Here is a 23185-nt window from a genome sequence, read left to right on the forward strand (position 1 = left end):
TTATCTTGGTTGGCGATCTTCCAACGGACTGTGCCTTGTTATCTTCTTGAAGTTTGTAATTAATTATCCTGGTCTGTCATAAAAATTCCTTCAGTGCGGTTTGTTTTGGTTTTTTATTTCTCCGTTATCTGTTCTTTGAGTTAGGACTGTATTTCTTTCATTTGGAGACTATTTTGGAAAGAGTTTAATCTCCAACTGCGAACAATTGCACAGTGAGGCCAAGTTGGAGGCATTAAAGGAAATTTATTTAGGTTTGGGAATTTATTATGTGTGTGCTGCTTCCCGGGTCATCACATGAAGTGAATTGGGCTTTCCCATGAATTTTTTTTTTGTCAGAAATTTGCAAAAGGGGATCCCAGGATGCTGCAACTGTCTGTCAGGATTCCAGCAGTTACCCCCATTTAAATCATGAGTCTCAAGCTACACTTCCAAAACTTAAAAAGGATTTATCGGGAGTTAACATGCTGGCACTGCCTGGGTGTAGCCAACTCTGAGACACATCATTCCTTGTCACCCTTGGCCCTGGTTTTCCCCCAACCCCTGGGTGTATCGTAATTCATATTCTCCAATGGGACACATCCATAGCCAAGAGTCATCAATCATGCTCTCCAGTTAGATTTTTGCAAGGCAGAAACTTTAGTCACCTAGTTACTATCTTTGAAAACATTTATGGAATGCAGTTTCAGTTTTGCAAGCTGCTGCACTGCTCCCCCCACCCACCCTTTCTGTTGGCAACTCTAAAAAGACCAGATAAATATTTTATGAGTTGACACTGTCGTAAATACTTGTTGAGCACCTGAATTTTGATCACGTGACTACGGGGACGCTGCAACGGTCGCAGGTGTGAAAAACTGTCATGAGTTACTTTTTTCAATGCCAAGTTCTAAGCTGAGGACTACCTATTTATGTCGGTGTGGGAATAATCTGAAGAATAGAGAAAATAGGCAAGGAAAATATTATAAGGAAATTGAGCGGCATGGTGCGCTAGAGGCGAAGGCCCTTGCCTTCCACTTGGAAAGTTGAGAGTTCAATCCAAGGCAACCACAGACATTTCTTATCCAGCTGCCAAGATAAAATATCTGCTGTGAACTTCACATAGGTGTCATGAAGGGCATTCAGACAGTAAATGCTGAGTTGCCCCAACTCCATCCGGATAAAAGGGATTACAGGGTTGTAAAAAGAAATATATATATATTTATATATATGGAAATAATTTGAAAAATAGAGAAAAATGATGGTTAGGCTCATTCTATTATTAAGTGATTGTTCTCCAAACATGTGTTTATTTATTTTTCCTTTGGCAGTGCAACGACCAGCCCCAAAATCCGAGAACAGGTGTTGCTGGAACTCAGCTATGTCAATTCCAACCTCCAGATCCTCAAGGAAGAGTTAGAAGGGCTCAATATTTCCGTGGAGGTGTACCAGAACACAGAGTAAGTGAAGGGGGGGGGGGAATTGATTGCAGTGATGCTCTCTTCTTTTTGCTAACTAATTTAAAAACAAACAAGCCAGAGAATGTAAAACTGAAGAAAGAATTCTTCTTTTTAAGAAAAATGACAAAAGAACAAGCTGTATTACCGAAATGGCCCTGCTGTGCTCAAGGATTAAGGGAGACCTTTTAAATTGCTTCTGGGAAAAGTATTCAGAGTAATTAATACTGCCAACGAGGTGGTTTGGGTGGCAGTGAGAAAGGCAGAGGCAATTCTTCCCCTTATTTTAATCCCCTTAAATCCCCTGGAAGCAAACAGGAAAAACAGAGAGTGAACATGCTTAAGACATAGCATAGAAGTGATGCTTGAGCAGGGTCCACAGTATTGTTTGGGGCAATACGCCTTCTCTTCACAGGCTGTTTTCCTTGTTACCTTCTGGGAAGAAGCTTCATGATATCCAAAGCAGAACTGTTATGCCCCTGTCTGATTCGTAGCGGGAGGCTGAACAGTTGACAGGGAGTGGGAGTGTGGCTCCGTTGGCTGTGGAAGAAACTGGGGAAGGGCAAACTCCAGCTGGGCAGAGCAGGGGAGAGGTAGAGCAAGGCAGAGGGAATTCGGAGGAAGACCCAGACCCACCCCCTTTTCATCCTAGGGCATGCAGGAAGGAGCAGAGAAGGGAGCAACGTAAGTTGTGTGACTTACGGGGGAGGAAAGGGCCCTGATTCCCTTCAATAGCTGCAGCTGGGAACACAGTGTTTAAAAAGGGAAGCTGCGCACAGCAAGTTGTTGGGAGCAAATCGTGAATTATCTGGTATTGTCTAGGCTTATCTATGTTCCTGGCATCTTCCCAACTGTGTGTTTTGAGGTGCTTTCAAGTCTGCAATTCCTTCTCCTGCTCTGTCAAGTTAATTACTGCAGCATGGTTTGTTTGGATTTTTAGTTACAGTTTGTATGTACTTCGTTTTCAGACTAAATTTCCTCCACTTAAAGACTGTTCTTGGGAGAGTTTTTTCTCCAACTGAAGGTAACCTGGACATTGGGGGCAAAATTGGAGATAATAAAGGGACTTTTCTTGCTTATTTGACTGTATTGCCGCAGGTCATCACAAGAACATCTACAGTAGATTCAGTCACAGTTTTGTGCATCAACCTTGCAAACTTTCAAGTTTCCTCTTTCCAATATGCATTCAAAATGGACAGTGATTAATATTTGTGTATGTATGTATGTATGTATGTATGTATGTATGTATGTATGTATGGTATTCAGCTTTGTTCGGGTATTTTCCCACGTCATTATAGTTGTGCTTTTAAAGTTGTAGCAACATTTCGGCAGAATCTCATCTGCCATCATCAGGCTTCTGTATTGTGTTTGTCTGTGAGTCAAACTTTCACAGCTGTTTTTGTTTTAAATTTGGTGCTAGCCTACTGCTGTGCCAGAATGGTTTTTTCTTCATTCTGATTGATTGGGAGTCTTGGTCTGTGTTTATTGGTCTTGGAGTTTGCTGTGTTCTGCTTGATTGGTGTTTCTAATATCTTCTGTCTGTTTTGTAGCTTTTTTTGTCTTGATTGGCTGGTTTCCTGTATTGGAGGCTTTTAGTGCGGCTTGGCTCCAAGTAAATGGACAGTGTCTCAATGGTTCACAGGAGCATTCTGGGGGAAAAAAATCTTCCATCCCAAATAGATAGGCAAGCAGATGCTGGCTTAGATTCTTAGATTACTTTAAGATAATTAAGATGGCATTTTGGCATGGGTTGTTGTCAAACAGAGACACTAGAGTTTACAAAACAGGATTATTCACAGTGTTAGACATTTTTTACTGGATTGAGAGGCCTGCAAACATGGCCATCCATCATCATATCAGGAGCTTCACTGTAAAAGGGAGTCATAAGAACCATGTAAAAGGTGGGTGGGACAAAATTGAAGAGGTATATCCTTATGTATACCTTGGTGGTGCAATGGTTAGAGTGCTGAACTGCAGGCCACTTCTGCTGACTATCAGCTGCCTGCAATTTGGCAGTTCGGATCCCACCAGGCTCAAGGTTGCCTTAGCCTTCCATCTTTCTGAGGATGGTAAAATGAGGACCCAGATTGTTGGGGTGCAAGATGCTGACCCTGTAAACCCTTAAAGAGGGTTTAGTTATAGTTAAAGCACTATAAAGCGGTATATAAGTATAAGTGCTATTGCTATTGTATGTAAGCAATATCAATACACGGAACTTGAATTTTAACATACCCACAAAGACAGATGACACCCCCCTGTCCTTATTCCACCTTGTCGTAGTAGATGCCCAGGTTTAAAGTTAACAAAAACAGGTGTGAATCAAGGTATTAATGTGATTTAATTGGTAAAGGTGTTTAACTGGTCCTGGGGAAACTCAGGTTGAACCTCAGCTAAGGAAGCTTCGTGGGTGACCTGGGTCTGGTCACTCTGCCCAACTGACCTCACAGGATGTTGTTATGGGGAAGAAAATTGCCCAGTCATGAAGCAATTGCTAGAATAGAACACACACACACATGTTTTCTTAAAGCAGAATACCATACACACACACACACACACACACACACAGAGTGTTATGCATATGCTTGGGTTTTGCTGTCACTAGGATTTTAACCCATCTATTGATCATAAATGATGCATTAATCCATCCAGAGATTGAAGTGTTCAATATTTTGCCAGTTTTCACCGATAAACAAGAATATTTATAGCTCAGAGTTGAAATGAGGGGCCCTTGGTGTTCTCTGAGTTCTCTGAGTTCGGTTGTTTCTGGCTTGGTTGAATATTTAGAAGGACTTCTACTATTTTTTCCCTGTGAGTTTGGCATTTCAAGAGAGTCAGAAGGAGGAACTGAATGCCACTCTACATTCAGCACGAGTATTGGCAAGAGCACTGGTGGACTTAGAAAGCTATGTGCAAAAGCCTTGGCAGCTTTATAAAAATGATCTTGAGAGGGACATTGAAAATCCAAAGGAAAGCTTTGTTTCTGTTTCTCGGTTCCCTCCAAATGCAGGCTGCCTCAAAATAATAGCAGTAGATGGCTCCTGTTGGGATGGCTGTTGGGTTTGTTCTTGACAATGGCAAAGGAGGACCAGGAGAAAATAGTGGAAGGGCAACATTAGGTTGGAATATTCCTGTGCAAATGATGGCGATGGTTTTATGCTTAGAATTTCTGCTTATTTTTGCTAGAACAGTTGGATCTCTTAGTATGTGACAGGGAATGTCCAACTTTGGCAACATTTAAGACCTGTGGACTTCAACTCCCACAATTTACTATGCTGGCTAGGGAATTCTGGAAGTTGAAGTCCACCAACCCTAAAGTTGCCAAGATTGGACCCCCTGGTATATGGAACACATTACTATAATGCAAGATAAGTGATCTGTGCTTACAAAAGAACAGTTAAGGAGGGTTGACTTAGAATAGATTCCAGGAATACTCCTCCTAGTAGCCTGACTACTCTTTGTTGTTTGAGGCTACACCATGTCTTTGGAGAACCAGAAGTCTCCAGGGCTCAGTTTCTCCTGCTGTTCATGCTAATTGACCATAATACTCCTCAGCCTTGTTGTGATTGAACATCTTCCTAAGTCCACCTCACTGTGATTAATTATTTCCCTTTCCTGTGAGTATTTCCACTGGCAAACTTAAGTCTTCTGACTTAAGTGCCTACAATTTGGTGGTTTTCTGGGGAGTTGGAGGAGATTATACCTGTAAACTAAATAACTAGATTGCAGGATACAAGGACCAGGACTTCTAAGATGGTTAGGCAGGTAAACAAAACTATAAACTCTGGGAGGATCTGTAGGAATCCTTTTATCTTAGATATGCTGGCTCCAGGTTATAGTTTAATTAGCTCCAGCTAATTAAACATGGGGCAGTGGGAAGTGGGCCCAGGTTACACCTAGCCCTCAAATTCTTGCTATGGCTCCAAGAACTTCTGCAAAACTTGCCTTCAGTATTGATGGATATTGATGACAACAGCAAAACAGGAACTGGGCATGGCTAGTTCAGTAAAGAGAAGAACAAGGGGAGACATGAGAGCAGTCTTCCAATATTTGAGGGGCTGCCACAGAGAGGAGGAGGGCGTCAGGCTATTTTCCAAGGCCAGACAAGGAACAATAGATGGAAACTGAACAAGGAGAGATTTAACCTGGAAATAAAGAGAAACTTTCTGACAGTGAGAACAATCAACCAATGGAACAGAAGTTGCCCTCGGAAGTTGTGGGAGCGCCATCACTTGAGGCTTTCAAGAAGAGATTGGACTCCCATCTGTCAGAAATGATGTAGGGTCTCCTACTTGGGCAGAGGGTTAAACTAGATGACCTACAAGGTCCCTACAAAGTCCCTTCCAACTCTGATTATCTGTTTAAATCTGTTTAAAACGGTGACTAAATCATAAGGAAGGATAGCACGAAGCGCATGCCATTATTGGAATTTATTTCTCAATAAACTGAGTATAAACTAAATCAGAGCAAACTGAGTTTTAAGCCTTCCTTTGCTTTATTCCGCACCGGGAACTATATATGTTTCAGAATATGGGCTCCACTGTGCCATTTAAAGGTCAAGAGTGGCCTTTGGCCTGGAAAAGTTGTGCTTTTTTTAAGCCACAGGGAACAGGTGTGTCCCATTCCGTGCGCTGAGTCGGATGAGGAAGTCCAAATGAAACCAGTGATTTATATATAACAATTTCTCAGCCACCAACTCTTATAAATCAAAGATATTAATGTGCATTTCTTCTTTTAATGCAGGGAAACCTTCAGCATTCCTCTGATACCGCTTGGCCTGAAAGAGACTAAAGATGTCGACTTCGCAGCACCGCTTAAGGTATTTTTTTTTCCCCAAGCAGCAGCCCTAAGGCTGTTAATTAAGGCTGTTTGCTCATAAATAACAATTAAAAACATGTTAAAAGAAATATTTGCTCAAAAAAAAAAAGTAAATTGCCAACGTTCTCCTGATAATAGCTCTCCCCTTAAGCTTTTTCCTAGGAATAAAATAACTAACAAATTACAATAGAAACTGGATCTAATTTAATTTGGACAGAGAGGCAGAGCCTCATAGGAATCCCTTTCCTAAAATTGCTTCTTTGTATTTCAAAACTCCCCTTTTTGTTGTTGTTAGATTTATCCAGAAGCTGCTGACCAGTAGCTATACAAATATTTATATACTGCGCATTAAATTAGTTCTTTCTCCATGCCTTTTTCTGAGTTCCTTCTCCTCTAACTGTTGGATATGTCTGACTTAATGGACTTTATTCTTTTGATTCTACCCCAAGCCTCACTCTCTTGCTTTTAAAAATCAGAGATCACACCAAAACTTTGTGCTTTGAGATAGACAGTGAAAGAGATCTAAAGTCCAGCAGCCCATTTTTTTTTTTTTTTTAGAAGGGCCAGGAAGCCTCAAAATTAGCTGTGCAAGCTAGTTTGCTAAAGCCCTTTGAGCCTCATTCTCCTAATGATAGGACAGGCCTGCTAGTCATCTGTCTAGCAAGCAAACAAGTCCAGCAGACTTTGGAATTTGGGATGATCCCCTTTTCCCCTGGCCAATTGTGGAGGTAAACAACGTTTGTCAACTCTAAGAATTTTCATCAATGATGACCATGTTGGTTGGGAAATTCTGAGAGTTGAGGTTCACAACAGCTGGAGGGTGTGGCCAAGCTTAAGAAACACTTGTGCCAAGGAATTTCAGTATAATAGCAATAACACCTTAGACTTGTATATGGTCCGTTAGTGATTTATAGCACACTCTGGGTAGTTTACAACGTAAGCATTATTTGCAACCATCTTGAGTCAGGCCTGAGCCCGGACAGGATTGAACTGCAGGCTATGGGCAGAGTTTGCCTGCAATATAGGCTATAAATCAGAATTTCTATAAGAATATTCTGCTTAGGCGGAGGGTTGGACTAGATGAGCTACAAGGTCCATTCCAACTCTGAATATCTGTATCTAACTTAAGCAATAGCTTCGTTAATCAGATCAAAAGAGCATCCAGTCACATGAGCAGGTTAGTGTAAACGGTCCAGTTTATTCTCTGTATTGATGAGATAGTGTTCTGTCTCATCTTGGCTTTTAAAATTCATTTTTAAACTAAGCGGGGTGGGAGAAAATACGCATTTCATTCACAGCTTCCATTGTAGAATTTAGGAACCTAGCTTCCTATAAACTTTGTCATGTAAATTTCCTGGGAAACTTTTAATGACATATAGCGACTTTTAATACAAATCACTTTGATACCATTGGATATGGAAACTTTCTCAATATCAGGTTATAGATATATTTTTCCAATCTAAGCTCTCCATTTTTCTATCTTCTCTCTTACATTCAGAAACAAGGTTTAGTCTCTGACATAGTTGTGACAAAAAAAAGCAGCAGTGATTGTCCAGATATATAAATCAAGTTTGAGGGTCTATAGTGCAATGAACTTTAATGGAATAGAATCTTTTGAAAGAAACTCAGTTTACATTTAATTCCATCTTGTCAACTCCAGGTATCATTCTGGGTAAACCTTTTAGGTAGATTTCTTCAGTCCCTCTTGGCAGAATGCTGGATATTTTAATTTATGTCTGTGCCTGAATGAAATAAATACACAATTTGGAGACTTTTTTTAAAAAATAAATTTTTAATGGATTATTTTGATTATTTTCAGGACTTTATTCTGGAACATTACAATGAAGATGGTGCAGAATATGAAAATGAAATTGCAGATCTTATGGATTTAAGACAGGTAAGTTTTAAGAAGGTTCTGTTTGATTTTCAGTCTTGGGGGAAAAGGGAAAGAGCCTGTCCTTGTTTTATTCTCATTTAATTAAACATAATAAAAGGGAAATAACAGTACCAATCTCTAGTGCATTTAGTTTTCAGGCCACCACTCCTTCTCCTTTTCCTTTAATTAATTCTGTTATAATGATTTTATTTGTTGTGAACCTCCCACAGTCATTGGGAGCCAGGTGGCATACAAATGTAATACACAAATAAATAGTTATTACTTCTCTCTTTTCCCTTTCAGGCTCTTTTGACCTTGATAGCTGAAAACAAACTTTTCAGCATCCAAAGTGTGTTTTGAATGGGAAACAGGAATGTTATACTCAAAACAACTGTTTTAAACTTGCCAAAATCATAATCTGAACAAGAAAAGATCATAATTGGAACAAGAGAAAAATATCTAGGATTGTATCAATAATTTAATAGAGATGATATTTGAATACACACTGTGTATTGAATACATACTGTGATGACCCCGGGCATGGCATAAAGGCAACTCAGCCAGATAATAAGTAGAGGTCCCTTTAGTAGCCGCAATTTTGCTCCCAATGACCTGGTTATCTTCCGGTCTGGAGAAAAGCTCTCCCAGAAACCTGCAACTGCCCTTGGCTGCAGCTATTCCAATCCAAAACTGTACACAGAAAACTTTAAACTATAAATCCAACAAAGCAAGATAAGGTAATAAATCCGGCAGAAGTGAAGTAACACGGCAGTAAATCCAACCAGTTGGGAGGATGCCAGGAACTCACATAACAGTAGCCAACATTAGATAAACTCAACATTTGTTCCCCAAAAATGCCTCTCCCAACTGCCTCGCCTTTAAACACCCTCCCCAACTGTGCCTTGTGAAGGGAATCAGGGCCCTTTCCTCCCCTGTAAGCCATGCAACTCATGTTGTTCTCTTCTCTGTTCTTCCCTGCGTTCCCTAGGATGAAGAGGGGGTGGGCTTTGGTCTTCATCTGAATTCCCTCTCCCTTGTTCTATCTCTGCCCAGCCTGACTTTGCCCTTCCCCAGTTTCCTCCACAGCCAACGGAGCCTCTCTCTCGGCTGTTCATCTTCCGCCTCGGATTCAGACTCTGATGGGGGCATGACATGCACAGATAGACCTTCACTTACAACAGTTCATTTAGTGACCATTCAGTTTTTCATGCTTACAACTGTTGCAGTATCCCCATGGTCACGTGATCAAAATTCAGATGCTTGGCACACCTGACTCATACTTATGATGACTGCAGTGTTCTGAGGTCATGGGATCACACTTTGCGACCTTCTGATAGGAAAGTCAATGGGGAAGGCAGATTCCTGTAACATATTACTAACTTAATAACTGCAGTGATTCACTTAAGAACTGGGGCAAGGAAAGTGGTGAAATGGGTCAAAACTCACTTAACCACTGTCTCGCTTAGCAACGGGAATATTGGGCTCAATTGTGGTTGTAAGTCAAGAACTACCTGTATACGTATGTGTGTCTGTATGTGTATAATATACAAATATAATATAAAATAATTTTATATAATTTATATAATAAACATACTATAATTAAGCTACAGCTGGCCTTAGAAGACCATTAAATAGATGTCACACTGATATGTGATTAGAGTGCAGTATTGCAGGTGAATTCTGCTTACTGCCAGGAGTTTGATTCAACCAAGCTCAGGGTTGACTCAATCTTCCATTCTTCCATGGTGGGTAAAATGAGGACCCAGATTGTTGGGGGGCCATAGGTTGGTTCCGTAAACTGCTTAGAGAAGGCTGTAAAACCCTGTGAAGTGGTATATAAGTGTCAGCGCTATTGCCAAAGACCCCCTTAAATAGCTTTGTTTATATTTCCTGAATCCCAATCAGTTAAGAGCATTCATAGGGGCCACACATCAACTTTATAGCTAATACCTATCCTTATATTTTCAAAGGCCTGCCGGACACCTAGCAGAGATGAATCTGGAGTTGAGATGCTGATGAGCTATTACGTACAGCTTGGCTTTGTAGAGAATCGGTTCTTCTCACCCAGTAGAAATCTGGGCATTTTGTATACTTGGTAAGATCTTTCTTGAAATTGAACATTGTCTAGTTTCATGAAAAGAAGGACTAGGGGTGATACAACAGCAGTGTTCCAATATCTAAGGGGCTGCTACAAAGAAGGGGGGGGTGTTAATCTATTCTCCAAAGCACCAGAAGTCAAGAAATAATGGATGGAAGCTTATCATGGAGAGAAGCAACCTGGAATTAAGGAGAAATTTCTTGACAGTGAGAATAATAAACCAGTGGACCAGCTCGGCACAAGAAGTTGTGGGTGCTACAACACTGGAGGTTTTTAAGAAGTGACTGGACAGTCACTTGTCTGAAATGGCATATGGTTTCCTGCTTGAGGTTGGACTAGAAGACCTCCAAGGTCCCTTTCAACTCTATTCTGATTGATTGATTGATTAAAAAACGAAGTCCAGTTGCCTTTTGAAAAAGCACCTGTGTGAACCTGGTCTGGTTCACACATCATGCTAATTCACAAAGTGATTTATTTATCTGTGAATTAATGGGTTGCGTCGACCATTTTATTCAGCCCACCCTAGTTAAACCAAGGATGGCTTAGTCCAGTGGTGGTATTCTACCGGTTTGGCCCTGTTCAACTGAACCGGTAGTAAAAAAATGCTACCGTTCGGCTGAACTGGTAGTAAAAAAATATATTTTTTTCTCCTCCTGACGATCAGCTGTGCCAGGAGGCAACCCCCCCCCCGGAGCATGGGGGGGGGTTGCTGCAAAAAAGAAGCCACGCCCACCCAGCCACGTGGCCATGCCCACCTAGCTACGCCCACAGAACCAGCAGTAAAAATATTTGCATCCCACCTCTGGCTTAGTCCATTATGGAAACCGGTCTGTAACTGAGATGAATCGGAGAGCAGCTTCTGAACCAATTGGCATGCAAACCTACGTTTGGGTCTAAATTGAGATGAATAAGAAAGAATGTTTGTGAAAGCGAATCAATTCATTTCTCCCCGTTTTTGTTTCTTCGCTGGGTCGTTAACATTGATGTTCTCTTTGCTTTTTTATTTTTTTTAATTGAAGGTATGACTCTTTCACGGGTGTCCCCGTTTGCCAGAAGAATTTGTTGCTGGAAAAAGCCAGCATTTTATTTAACATCGGAGCCCTCTACACGCAGATCGGTACAAAATGCAATCGGCAAACGGCAGCCGGGCTCCAAAAGGCCATCAGTGCTTTTCAGAAGGCAGCAGGTAGGAACGAGAAGGAGGCGGTGGGGCTCCCCCCCCGCCCCCGAGCCTCTCCCTTAAAGAAATGCCTGGAGATTGCATAGCTTTAACCCTCTTGTTTGCAATTGTGATTTCCTCTGGTTTGTTTCTGTTCTGGGTCCTGGAATTGTCTTGAGCTTAATTTTCACACTCTTTGGATGCCCAATGCAGGCAGAATTAACACCCAAAGAACTGTAAGCAAGAATAGCAAGGGATTTTTGTTTTGTTTAGTGAAAACATTCTTTCCAAAACTTATTAACTCCTTCTGCCTCCACCCTGTCAGATTTATTTATTTTTTATTTATTATTATTTTGTCCAGCATGTACTAGATAACAGGTATGAGTATAAACATGATTATTAATATATAAAATGGATATGAATAAAATTTGAGAATTTATGGAAGCCCCTTAAGAAGGCCGTTTAGCCAGAGTCAGTGTTGTTGTTGGGAATTAGTGACTTACAGTTCGAAATCCTGGACAATTTTTGGTCTGTCATTTAACTGCTTTCCATTCTTTGCAATCAAACCTTTCACCTCTCCCCACTGCTATTTGCAGGCATCTGTAAACCTTTTTTCTGCTCTGGAACGTTACTGTGCAATCTTACCCAGTGGCCTCAATGCCTTTATGGATTTTCAGCAATATGTGTGCGTTTCAGAGGGGATATTCAGCCGGTTCTGTCCAGTTCTGGAGAACCGGTAGCGGAAATTTTGAGTCGTTGGGAGGACCAGCAAATGCCACCTTGACTGGCCCCGCCCCCATCTATTCTCTGCCTCCTATTGAGTCCCAGTTGATCGGCTGGGTCTTCTTTGGTTGCCCTGCACAGAGCTGGAAAGCAGGTTAGTGGGGTGGGAATGGAGATTTTGCAGTAACCTCCCCCATAATCTTTAATGAAAAACAATTAGTAATTTTTTGAAGGAAAAACAAGAGTTTGGAGAAAACATTTCAGGAATTTTTGAACAATGGGATACGGTTGAGAATTCAGTTCTCATAAAGGCAATACAATATCATTCAAACCCTGCCCACGTACCTTTGTGGACAGAATGAAAGATTGTTGCTAAGATTTTCACCTATAAACACAACCCTGAGCATACATAACATACGGGAAGGCCTTGCCAAAGAGCAGATGGCGCAAGAACAAATGTTCTTTTATAGACTCTCTGACTAACAAAAGAAACATTTCTCAAATCCTTAAGAAATAGTGGAATTGGTTAAATGTTATCTGAGGTTCCTGACTTTTTTTTCCTCTGGGATTTTTAACCACATTTTGTTGGAGTTGTGATATAAAAAACAGCGCATAACATCTGGCGATCTTTCTAATAAGGCTACCCATATTTGCAAACATCCCCAATCGCTGATCGGATTCTAATTGTTTTACTCCTATTTTGTCCAAGTGTAACTTAGCACGTCAGGTGAACCTTACCCATTGTAATTTGCAAACCAGGGTTTGCAGATTACAACGGTAACTGGAGAATGAAAAGAGTGAGGAAAAGAGTGACAAAGCTGATTAGGGGACTGGAAGCTAAAACATACGAAGAATGGTTGCTGGAATTGGGCATGTCTAGTTTAATGAAAAGAAGGACCAGGGGAGGCATGATAGCAGTGTTGCAATATCTCAGGGCCTGCCACAGAGAGGAAGGGGTCAAGTTATTTTCCAAAGCACCTGAAGGCAGGACAAGAAGCAATGGATGGAAACTAATCAAGGAAAGAACCAACCTACAACTAAGGAGAATTTTCCTAACAATGAGGACAATTAACCAGTAGAATGAATGGTTTACCTCCCAACGTTGTAGGCGCTCCCACCACTGGAGGTTTATAATAAGGCAGTCGTTTGAATGGATGGTATAGAGGCGTGATGGCAAACCTATGACACGTGCAGGAAGTGGCATGCGGCACCATCTCCAGGCACGCCAACTGTCGCCCGTTGCTCTTCTAGGTTCTGGTGCATGCATGCACACTGGCCAGTTGGTCTTCGCACACACATGTGTGTTAGAAACCAGAAGGCCAGGTGGCACGCTGGGAAACCGAGCTTCCTGTTTCCAGCGCTCCCGTTTGGTGCACCAGGGAGCTGCTCCTCCATTTGCCAGTGCGCGTGTGCTCCTGTTTTGGCAATCAGTGCCAAAAAGGTTTGCCACCACTGGTATAGAGTCTTTGTCAGATCCGTGTATCTGTCATTTCTTCAGTGGAAGAAGAAAAGCGGGTGGGGAGGCTGATAAATCCTTTCTTGATGTAACCTGAATATATTTAACCTTATATCAAATTTGTATAACCCACACATGATACAATGGAGGGAGAAAAGCCAGATGGCCAGAACCTATCACCACCGAGAGGCACAGCCAGGAGATGAGAAGATCATAAAAATTCCAGTGAGATGTATCTAGGGAATCTCTGGAAAAAGTTCATTCTAGAAAGGGGGTGGGGGGAAATTAGGTATGTCCTGGGAAACTGTGAGAAAGATCCTTCCTACAGAAGGGGCGGGAGGGGAATTAACATACTGGGTTTTGATTCTCGAAATACACATCGAGATAAGGGGAGGGGTTCTAAACTCCCTTATGTATCCCTGTATGCCTGAGGGACCTGAGACGCTGCTTTGACCCCCTACATGAATTGTCTCAATAAAGGATTCCTTTTGATACGTTTGGTTCTCAGAAGTTCATTCTTGCTAATTGAATGGGAAAAAGTTCTGTTAGCCTGACAGTCTTCTTCTTGCGCAGGGGACTAGAAGATCACCAAGGTCCCTTCCAGCTCTGTATTCCATTTATTACTTATCTTGGTAGGTCAATCCAACCTACCTCCTCTTTAATATCTCCAACAGAAATTCTTTCACAACAAACAAGGCTCCATTTTGTCTGGAATAGGAAACAATGCAGTCTCACTAAGGTTTCAACCTCTCCCTTTTTCCCAACAACCCGCTGTTTGTTTGCATGCGTGAGTATTTGACAGAAAGGGCTGGAGTGTGGCATGGTAGGTTTCCTTAAAAGATTTGACATTGCCTGGAGTTTGCATTTCACAGTAATTTCAAAGAGGTAGCGAAATGTGGAGGAGGGGTGGGGGGTTGAGAAAGAGAGGGACTTTGCAGACAGGCTTCAGGGCAACCATCCATTTTTTGTGCAATTAAAACTTGCCGATAAAAGTTGACAAACCAGTTGGGAACAATGCATTTTTTTGATGATCAGATCTCAGCCCTGCCGAATGCCACTAAGGATTTGAAGCTTCAGCAAATGTTTGTTTTTCAGCTTTCCAAAGAATTGGTTTGTGTGTGGCATTTTCTTGAACGAGGTCCAACTTGGTTCGGTCTGGCAAAGTTTTCCTGTTGACAGATTTGTCGTCTTGTCACAGCCCTGAGTGTGTTTTTAGTTCCCCTGTAGGGGAACGGTGAGTGTAGGTTGACAAGAGTTGCTCAGAGCTTTCCCAAATGCCCCTCTGTTTTTGTTTCTTCCTCTCAATTGTCCTGACGATGGAATTGATGGATTAAAAATACATATATTTCATGCTTCCCAATCCTGGAGGTGAAACTAGGTGGAGGGAGAGGATCAGGAGGGAAATTGTTCTGCCAGCTTCATAATAGAAAATATAGATTTTTTAAAAAGAGAGAGAGATGTGGTCCCCATCTTTCATAATTTGAAGTGGAACCTTTGCAATCGCTTTCAAAGAATTTGAAAACAATTGAGATCTTCACACACGCATTATCTGCCCTGTTTGGGCTCTAAGCTTTCTCTTATTAAAATGCATTGGATCATATAACATGAATAATAAACACGGCATTCTAGTGAGATGAGGAGGAAAATATCTTAGAATTTATTTACCAACATCATTTGCCCTTTTTTTGTTTTTGATGCTTGCTTAGAATAGAGTGTTCCTTATTGGGAAGAGCACGTCACCTGAATTATATAGTTATGTGCACCTTATTCTTTTTGCACATGTTCAACTTGGCTACATTAAAAAAAAGTGTTTTACCTTTTCCAACCTGTCATTAAGAGCCTTCGATGCTTGAGCCGGAAATCCAAGGATAAATAATTTTATTCTGAAGGGTTTTCCCTGCCAGCTGAAGTCCTTTCAAATGTAGCTTTATACTTTGTTAGCTGTGGGCATGGGCTGTGTTTAAAAGAAATAACTCAATTTATAAGAGGCACGGAGATTAGAAAATAGTATTGCAGGCTAATTCTGCCAACTGCCAGCAGTTCGATCCTGACTGGCTCAAGATTGAGTCAGCCTTCCACCCTTCCAAAGTCAGTAAAACGAGGACCCAGATTGTTGGGGGCAATATTCTGACTCTGTAACCCACTTAAAGAGGGCTGTAAAGCAGTGTGAGGCAGTATGTAAGTCTAATTGCTATATGTAAGTCTAAGGGCTATTGTTATATAATCAAATATCAATGAATCACCTTGTACACATGTAGGATCGATTTCTTTTAAAGTCCTTTAGTTCCTAACTTTGAATGCCATGTTGTGGTTAGACAGCCAAGGATTACACCCCTAGGGGAATGTGTGAAAGACTGTGAAGAGGCTGGGAAAGCAATAGAAGGAATGTTGAACATAAAACAACCAAGAGATCAAGAGTAGAGTTTGTGAGTAGCTTATCTCATAAATGACAGTACCATTGAGGCTAGAAGGGGTTTAAGGAGTTGAGAAGATCCTCCTTAATCAAGTCATTAGTAAGTCTGGAAATTGGCTCTTTCCAAGATTCTATATCTTGCCCCTAATGGAGAGATGGGCAGCAAACCAATTAAATAAATAATTACATAAAAACCATTGAAAGTGCCTTATAGAACTGCAGGTGATTCTTGTTCCCATGTTTGTGTGTTGTTGGGAGTAGGTTAGAAAACCGGACATCTTACGGCATCTTACAGAGCAGTGTTTTTCAAGTGTGACAACTCTAAGATAGGTGGACTTCAACTCCCAGAATTCCTCCAGCATGGTGACTGGGGAATCCCAGGAGATGAAATCCACACACCTTAATGTTGGTAAGTTTGGGAAATACTCTACTGGAGTCCTCCAAACAATTTTTATATTAAAGTAATAGTACTGAAGACAAACTTTGACTTACCTCAATAACGTTTGATGACCCAAAACATGTACATCTAAACTGAGAAATGAATGGATAAATGCAGTTGTGGAACTGATGCTCTAGGAATCCTCTTTCCTTCTTCTCCCCCAATTTCAGGAGTTCTAAACTATCTAAAAGAAACTTTTACTCACACTCCAAGTTACGACATGAGCCCTGCCATGTTGAGTGTGCTGATCAAGATGATGCTCGCTCAAGTTCAGGAGTGCATCTTTGAACAGATCTGCCTTCCTGGCATACGGAATGAATTTTTCACGCTTATAAAAATGGCCCAGGAAGTTGCGAAGGTAAGCCGCACGAGAGCAGAACGGTACGCATACCTTTATCATTTGCTGACATTGGGACAATACGATAGTTGCCTGTGACGTAGCTCTTCCAAGGATCAAAAGAGACGGTGCTTTTCCTATTATGGGATGCTAGGGAGGCAGAAGAGGGTCTTGTAATGTTCCAATGGACCTCCCCTCTATGGATGATCAAAAGATCAAAGCTTGTTTCAACAGTGAAGAATGACAGTGAAGACAATTAACTAGTGGAGCAGCTTTGCCTTCAGAAGTTGTGGTTGCTCCATCACTGGAGGTTTTTAAGAAGAGACTGGACAGTCACTTGTCTGAGGTGGTATAGGTTCTCTTGCTTGAGCAGGGGGGCTGGACTAGAAGACCTTCAAGGTCCCTTCCAATTCTATTCTGATTGATTGATTGACTAGAAAGCTGCTTTTCTTTCTGGAAGTTATTCTCAGCCTTTTAGATTCGATGATGAACATCAGTTTAGTTTAGTTTAGTTTAGTTTAGTTTAGTTTAGTTTGTCATTGCACCTCATACAATGAAATCAAACACCATTTTCAATGCACATCATGACCATGAAAATAAACACAAACACACATCCTTTATATTCCACATGAACCAAAAACCCCCAACACTGCACTATACAGTAGGATTCAACAGAGCTGCTGCCCTGGGATAGAAGCTGTTTTTTAGCCTATTTGCCCTTGTTTTTATTATCCTGTACTGTCTTCCAGATGATAATAGTTCAAAAGAAAAGGGTGCCCAGGGTGAGATGGATCTTTGAGAATGTTTTGAACTTTCTTAAGGCAGTAGGAGCTATAAAACCAATGATCTTCTGGGCAATGACGTTGACCCTCTGGAGTGCAATGACGTTAACCCTCTGTGAGGAAAACAAGATCTGTTGTTATTGCTGAAGTTCTTTCTCTCTTTTTTAATCCTTTGTGAGAACAATGTGCATCTTTAAGTATAGACTCCAATAAGTGTTGATCAGCGCCAATATGGAGTGCCTTGAATGAACTTTTAATATAAAGAGTCAGTAGCTCATACGCGGGTCTTGTGCTTTGTTTTAAAGGTTGGAGAGATGTACATGCTTGTGGACACCGCGATGAATCAAGCACCAGTCAAGGAGAACATCCCTTACTCTTGGTCAAAACTGGCCCAAGTCAAATCGGATCATTTTAGAGCTTTGGCGCATTATTTTGTTGCCACGATGCTGTGCGACCACCAATGTAAGAAGATTGTCAGATTCGTACACTCATTGGCCTCCCTATCAATGGACCAAGAAATGAAGTGTCCATGGTGCCCTCTGAGTTTGGTTGTTTTCTTGCAGACCTTTCGTTACCCAGACTAGGTAACATCATCCATGCATGGTAATGCTTGAGCAGTGAAATGCCAGCAAGAAAACAGTTAAGCTCAGAGACTCCTTCATTTCAACCCTGACTTATAAATATTCTCCTTTATTGGAGAAATGGAACCGAGCCCACCCAGGGATACCACTGCACAAACAGGCCCCACGACGCTTGTGAATCATGGAGCCCTTCTCCCTGAAGTTCACACTGTCAAAATTCAAGGGTTAAAAGCTAAAAAAGCAGTGCGTGTTCCCTCCCGTAATAGGAAATACATCGGAATTAGGCACAAGTAGCCTTCCCCGATGTTCTATTTTTCTTGGGGCATTCTGGTCCAACCAATGTTGGAAAATGGACTTTTAACCTGCTGATGGAAATACCACTTCTGGGCAACTGATTGTTCAACAATTTTAGGAACAGACTGAAATACGAGGAGCCCTAATCCCAGAAGAAAAGCAGGTTCTGGAACGGGTGGTTACTATTAAGTGTTGCTCTTTGTTCCTCAGGCCTGGAGGCATCTCACCTGGATGGTAAATGAAAGTAAACCAATGTTTATCTTCTCTTTCCTTTGTATTTGTTCTGGTAACCCCAGTACATCAGGCCGATGATGAAGATCAACAGGAAAAGGCTTTTGGCCAGCTGTACGACCACATGCCTGAGGGGATGACACCCTTAGCTGTCTTAAGAGATAGAAGCCAGCGTAAACAACTAGGTAAGGGCCAGGGATGGGCTTCAAAAATGTTAGCAATGGGTCATCGGGTCCTCTGCCCAGTTGCTGAGTGGGCGTGGCCATGGTGGGCGTGGCCTACTTGGCCTCCTGCACCATGGCGGGGTGTGCGTGTTTTTGCCCTCCCTGGGCTCTGGATGCTTTCTTCGAGCCTCCTGGAGGGCCAAAATGGCCTCCCCGGGCTCCAGAGGCTCTCTGGAAGCCAGAAATGGGCCCGTTTCAGGCCTTTCCGAACTTTCGGGAGGCCTGTTTATTTCCCTCCCCGAGCCTCCACGTGCGCCCTGCACTTACCTGTATCCAAAACGGGGCCGTGTGGGGACACCAGGGAGGGGAGGGGCGGACGGGTCCAACCTGAACTGGGATTTGGGGGTACTCCGAAGTGCACAGAATCTTAGCTAGGGGGCTCTCCCGAATGCCTGCGAACCTCCAGCAGCCCAGCCCTGGTAGGAGGTGAACTCTTTTTAAGGCTTATCATCCAACTAGCCGTGGTTGATAAAATTAAGTATTTCTTTGCTTCGGGATATGTCGTTTTATCTTCCCAAAACTGGTGGGATCTATGCTTTTGGGAAGAAAGGCTTGTGTGGACTAAGTGTTTCTCAATGTCATCAAATTTAAGAAGGTTAAGGACTTCAAACTCCCAGAATTCCCCAGCCATCATGGGCTCCAATTCCAGGAGTTGAAGCCCACCCAACTTAAAAGTTGTTGAGGTTAAAACAACACTGCCATAGTAGACAATCATAATTAATTTGGGTAGCCTTGATTTGATTAGGATAACTGTGTTCCCGCACAGAACAGCAAGTCACACTAAGTAATGTGGTTTGTATGATTCTTGATAGGCAGAGCTGTTGTGCCTTAAAAATGCTGGATTTTTTATGATGCAGAAATCCATCCTATTTATTTAGTCATTCATTCATTCATTTTTTTTTCCTTCTCCAGGAAGACTTCATTTGCATAAAGCTCTCCTGTATCACAAAGAAGCCTTAAGGGTTTGTAGCTTATGCACAAAGCTCCGGAATATAGAGATCCTTCAAGAGATTTTGTCCGTCGCACACAAGCGGTCCCTTCTCAAATATACCCAGCAGGAGCAAATAGATGACTTCTTTAGTTTGGTGTCGGCACCCAATATCCTTCGTAAGTCCTTTTCTGCCTGGGATGACCAGGAATGGATCAGTTTTTAGATAGATTGTCAGATCCAGCACTGAGAATGACATGTGGTGATTCACACCTCATCTTGGCATCTATCATCTATATCTATCATCTATCCATCCATCCATCTATCTCTATCTATCATTTATCTATCATCCAACTTTATGTAGCTACCGATTTCATATACAGTGTATAACCATGGGCAGCTTATTAAAAACAGGAAAAAAGGCCGCCGCCACCACCGTTTAAACCATTTAAAAACAAAAATATTTTATAAGCAATTTTTAAAAATCATAAAATACATAAAACTCAAGTAATCCCATTCCAATCTAATCTCAGAATTTTTGTTGACACTGTTGAGTTTCTAAAAGTGGATAGTCCCATTGGAATGGATAGATTTCTGGGCTTCTAAAGCTATGAAGAAAAAAACCCTTAGAAGATTTAAGATGTTGAGGTAATCTTGAGCTCAGCTACTTCACCCAGCTGCTGTGACAGAGGGTGAGGGGTATGAACAGAAAATGTGTTGCTCTGAGCTTCCAAGAAGTGGTTAACAAAAAAAATAAATCTATTTGCTTTGCTTTTATTCCAGCCCACACAAATCACAAAATAGAACTGATTCCTCCTCTGTTCTCTAACGTGAGAGACCTCTTCGAAAGACTGGTACGTCTGAAGCTACCTGCTCTCCTGTCACTATGACACATTGCCCTTAATATGTATGATTGCCTTCTTGCATCAGAATTAAAATAATTATGAAAATAAGGTTCTGCTTCTTGAAACGTAAATCTATCGCTTGGGAGGGCTTCTCGCTGCAAAATAGCAGTGTGTCGTGTCTACCGATGAATGTGAGGTTAAGGTTTACAGTTAAGGCTAGAGGCGGTTTAAGTAGGCCCACATATATAGATTATTTTGCTTTGCAGTTTCAACTGCTGAATAAAACCCAGGCTTTTAAAAAAATTTAATGCTTTAGTATGCTGTGTGAAGCCAGGGAGGGGGACTTACTCAAGAAACCATGCTATAAATTGATCCAAGTATGATGGTGACAGTTATGGACCGGTGGTGGGATTCAAAAAAATTTACTACCGGTTCTGTGGGCGTGGTTTGGTGGGCGTGGCAGGGAAAGGATACTGTACAATCTCCAGTCAGAGGTGGGATTTGCCAGTTCTCCGAACTACTCAAAATTTCCGCTACCGGTTCTCCAGAAGTGGTCAGAACTGGCTAAATACCACCTCTGTTATGGACTGGACACAATTCCCTCTAAAGCTTTTCATTGTTAAGGTACCATGTGTGTGGGGTCTTGATTGCGCTTAGGAAGAATAACATGTAAATTACTAACTGCTGTGCAGTTGCACAGACGCTTCTAGAAGAAAACATAGAATTTAGGGCAAGGGTCTTCAAACTTGGCAAGTTTAAGACTTGTGGACTTCAACTCCCGGAATTCCTGAGCTAACATGACTGGAGGAGGAATTCTGGGAGTTGAAATCCACAAGTCCTAAAGCTGTCAAGTTTGAAGACCCCTGGAAGAGATAGATAGAGAAAGAGAGGCAGAATAGAGAGATAGAAAGAAAGAAAGATAGAATAGAATAGATAGATGGAGGGAGAGAGATCGAAAGATAGGACAGATGGAATAGATATATAGAGAATGAGGTAGAATAGAGAGAAAGAAAGAGATAGGATAGATAGATAGAATAGATCGAGGGTCTTCAAACTTGCCAAGTTTAAGACCTGGACTTTAAGACCTGGACCAGTGGACTTCAACTCCCAGAATTCCTGAGCTAACATTCATGGAGGAGGAATTCTGGGAGTTGAAATCCACAAGTCCTAAAGCTATCAAGTTTGAAGACTCCCTGGTCTAGGGGAATACCTGCAGGGAGAGAAGCTCTCTCCACACAAACATTTTGCAAAAGATGGATTGAATAATTTAGCTCTACTGCTCTCTGTGTCTCAGGGCCCACCTGCGGTCTTTTCAGCCAAGCAGAGGTGGTCACCCCCTCGCTTCATTCGTTTCTACTGTGAAGATGGCCAGTTGGGGTTCACTCTCAAAGGTGGCCCGCCGGTACAGGTTGACTGCATCGACCCAGCTTCTCCTGCAGCAGTAAGTGGACCTTTTAGATCCAGGGGTTCCTCTTGGTAGAGTTGTTCAGAGTGGATAGGGTTAATTCCCACAAGAAAAGAATGCATTGGAGTCCATCAGAAACGTAACTCGCTTTCTTTGATGGGCTTTTATTTTGCTATTTGACATGCCTTCCCTGATAATGCTGTTACCGAATGACTTTGAAAAGTAGAGTTTATTTTAAGCTGTAATCCAGAAGAAGGCTGGGATTCTTCCTAACACTTTGGATTGGTCCAATTTAAACATTGCCTAATGCACCTTACTTGTAGACAATGAAAGTAATAATCCATCTTTTTCCTTTGTTAATTTCTTCAAGACTGAGTTTATACATTGCAGTAAACCATAGATTGCTTAACCTCGGAGTAGCAAATAAATCCCAATTGGCTAGATCCACTTAGTATGCTAAGCCAAATCTAAGGGAAGAAAATTTAGGATTTAACAGCACAGTGAGGAAGCCCATCACCAAGATTATTTATTAATAAAATCATAATCTGTTGATTCAGAATTCAGTCCCACTAGGCATCGTGGAGTTTATTGCTACATGATTGGTTGAGTGATTGGGCTTAATACCCCATTGAAATCAACAGATCCTATGTGATTAGAGATAGGCGGGTAGCTTAAAACCTTTATTATTTTAATCTGGCTTCCATGGTGAAGTTGGACAATTAAGGTTGGTAAGGAAAGTCTACCAGATTCTGCCTGGCTTTATAGCTGATGTTTTTTTTTAGTTGGCAGGTTTGAAAGAAGGAGACACTGTGATTGCTGTTGAAGACACGGATTGCAAATGGTTGGGGGTGAGTGACGTCTTGGAAAAACTCCAGAATTTGAGCGAACGGGAGATTGAGATCCAAGTGATCAGCTGTCAAGATAATGCACCTTCCTTGGTAAGTAAAGCTGGGAGCAGAATTTCACTACAAGACCATCAGAATTGCAAGATATTTATTATGTTTAAGCAATAATCTGGACCCGTATGATGCATCTTTATTGTTTAATTGTTCCTGGGTTTTTTTTAAAAAGTGTCAGCCATCTAAGCTTGTTTGGAGTCGGATGGCCTCTGAATTTGTATTAAATGAAGGTGAAAATGGAATTGTGTTC

General features: G+C 41.6%; 1 protein-coding gene across 1 annotated transcript in view; it reads left to right on the forward strand.

Annotated features, from left to right (window-relative positions):
• The window catches only part of RHPN2 (rhophilin Rho GTPase binding protein 2), a 42177-nt gene that overhangs the window by 15367 nt on the left and 3625 nt on the right, over window positions 1-23185 (forward strand). Inside the window, exons 3-14 of the mRNA XM_026719051.2 lie at window positions 1305-1433; window positions 6171-6246; window positions 8065-8142; window positions 10092-10216; window positions 11239-11405; window positions 16580-16767; window positions 17834-17990; window positions 18700-18819; window positions 19771-19965; window positions 20570-20640; window positions 21926-22072; window positions 22819-22974. Coding sequence (XP_026574836.1) covers window positions 1305-1433; window positions 6171-6246; window positions 8065-8142; window positions 10092-10216; window positions 11239-11405; window positions 16580-16767; window positions 17834-17990; window positions 18700-18819; window positions 19771-19965; window positions 20570-20640; window positions 21926-22072; window positions 22819-22974 — 1609 coding nt within the window. The remainder of the gene's footprint in view (window positions 1-1304; window positions 1434-6170; window positions 6247-8064; window positions 8143-10091; window positions 10217-11238; window positions 11406-16579; window positions 16768-17833; window positions 17991-18699; window positions 18820-19770; window positions 19966-20569; window positions 20641-21925; window positions 22073-22818; window positions 22975-23185) is intronic.

Source organism: Pseudonaja textilis, chromosome 11 (genome assembly GCF_049901715.1).
Source record: "Pseudonaja textilis isolate UNSWEBS1 chromosome 11, rPseTex1.2, whole genome shotgun sequence".
Classification (NCBI taxonomy): domain Eukaryota; kingdom Metazoa; phylum Chordata; class Lepidosauria; order Squamata; family Elapidae; genus Pseudonaja; species Pseudonaja textilis.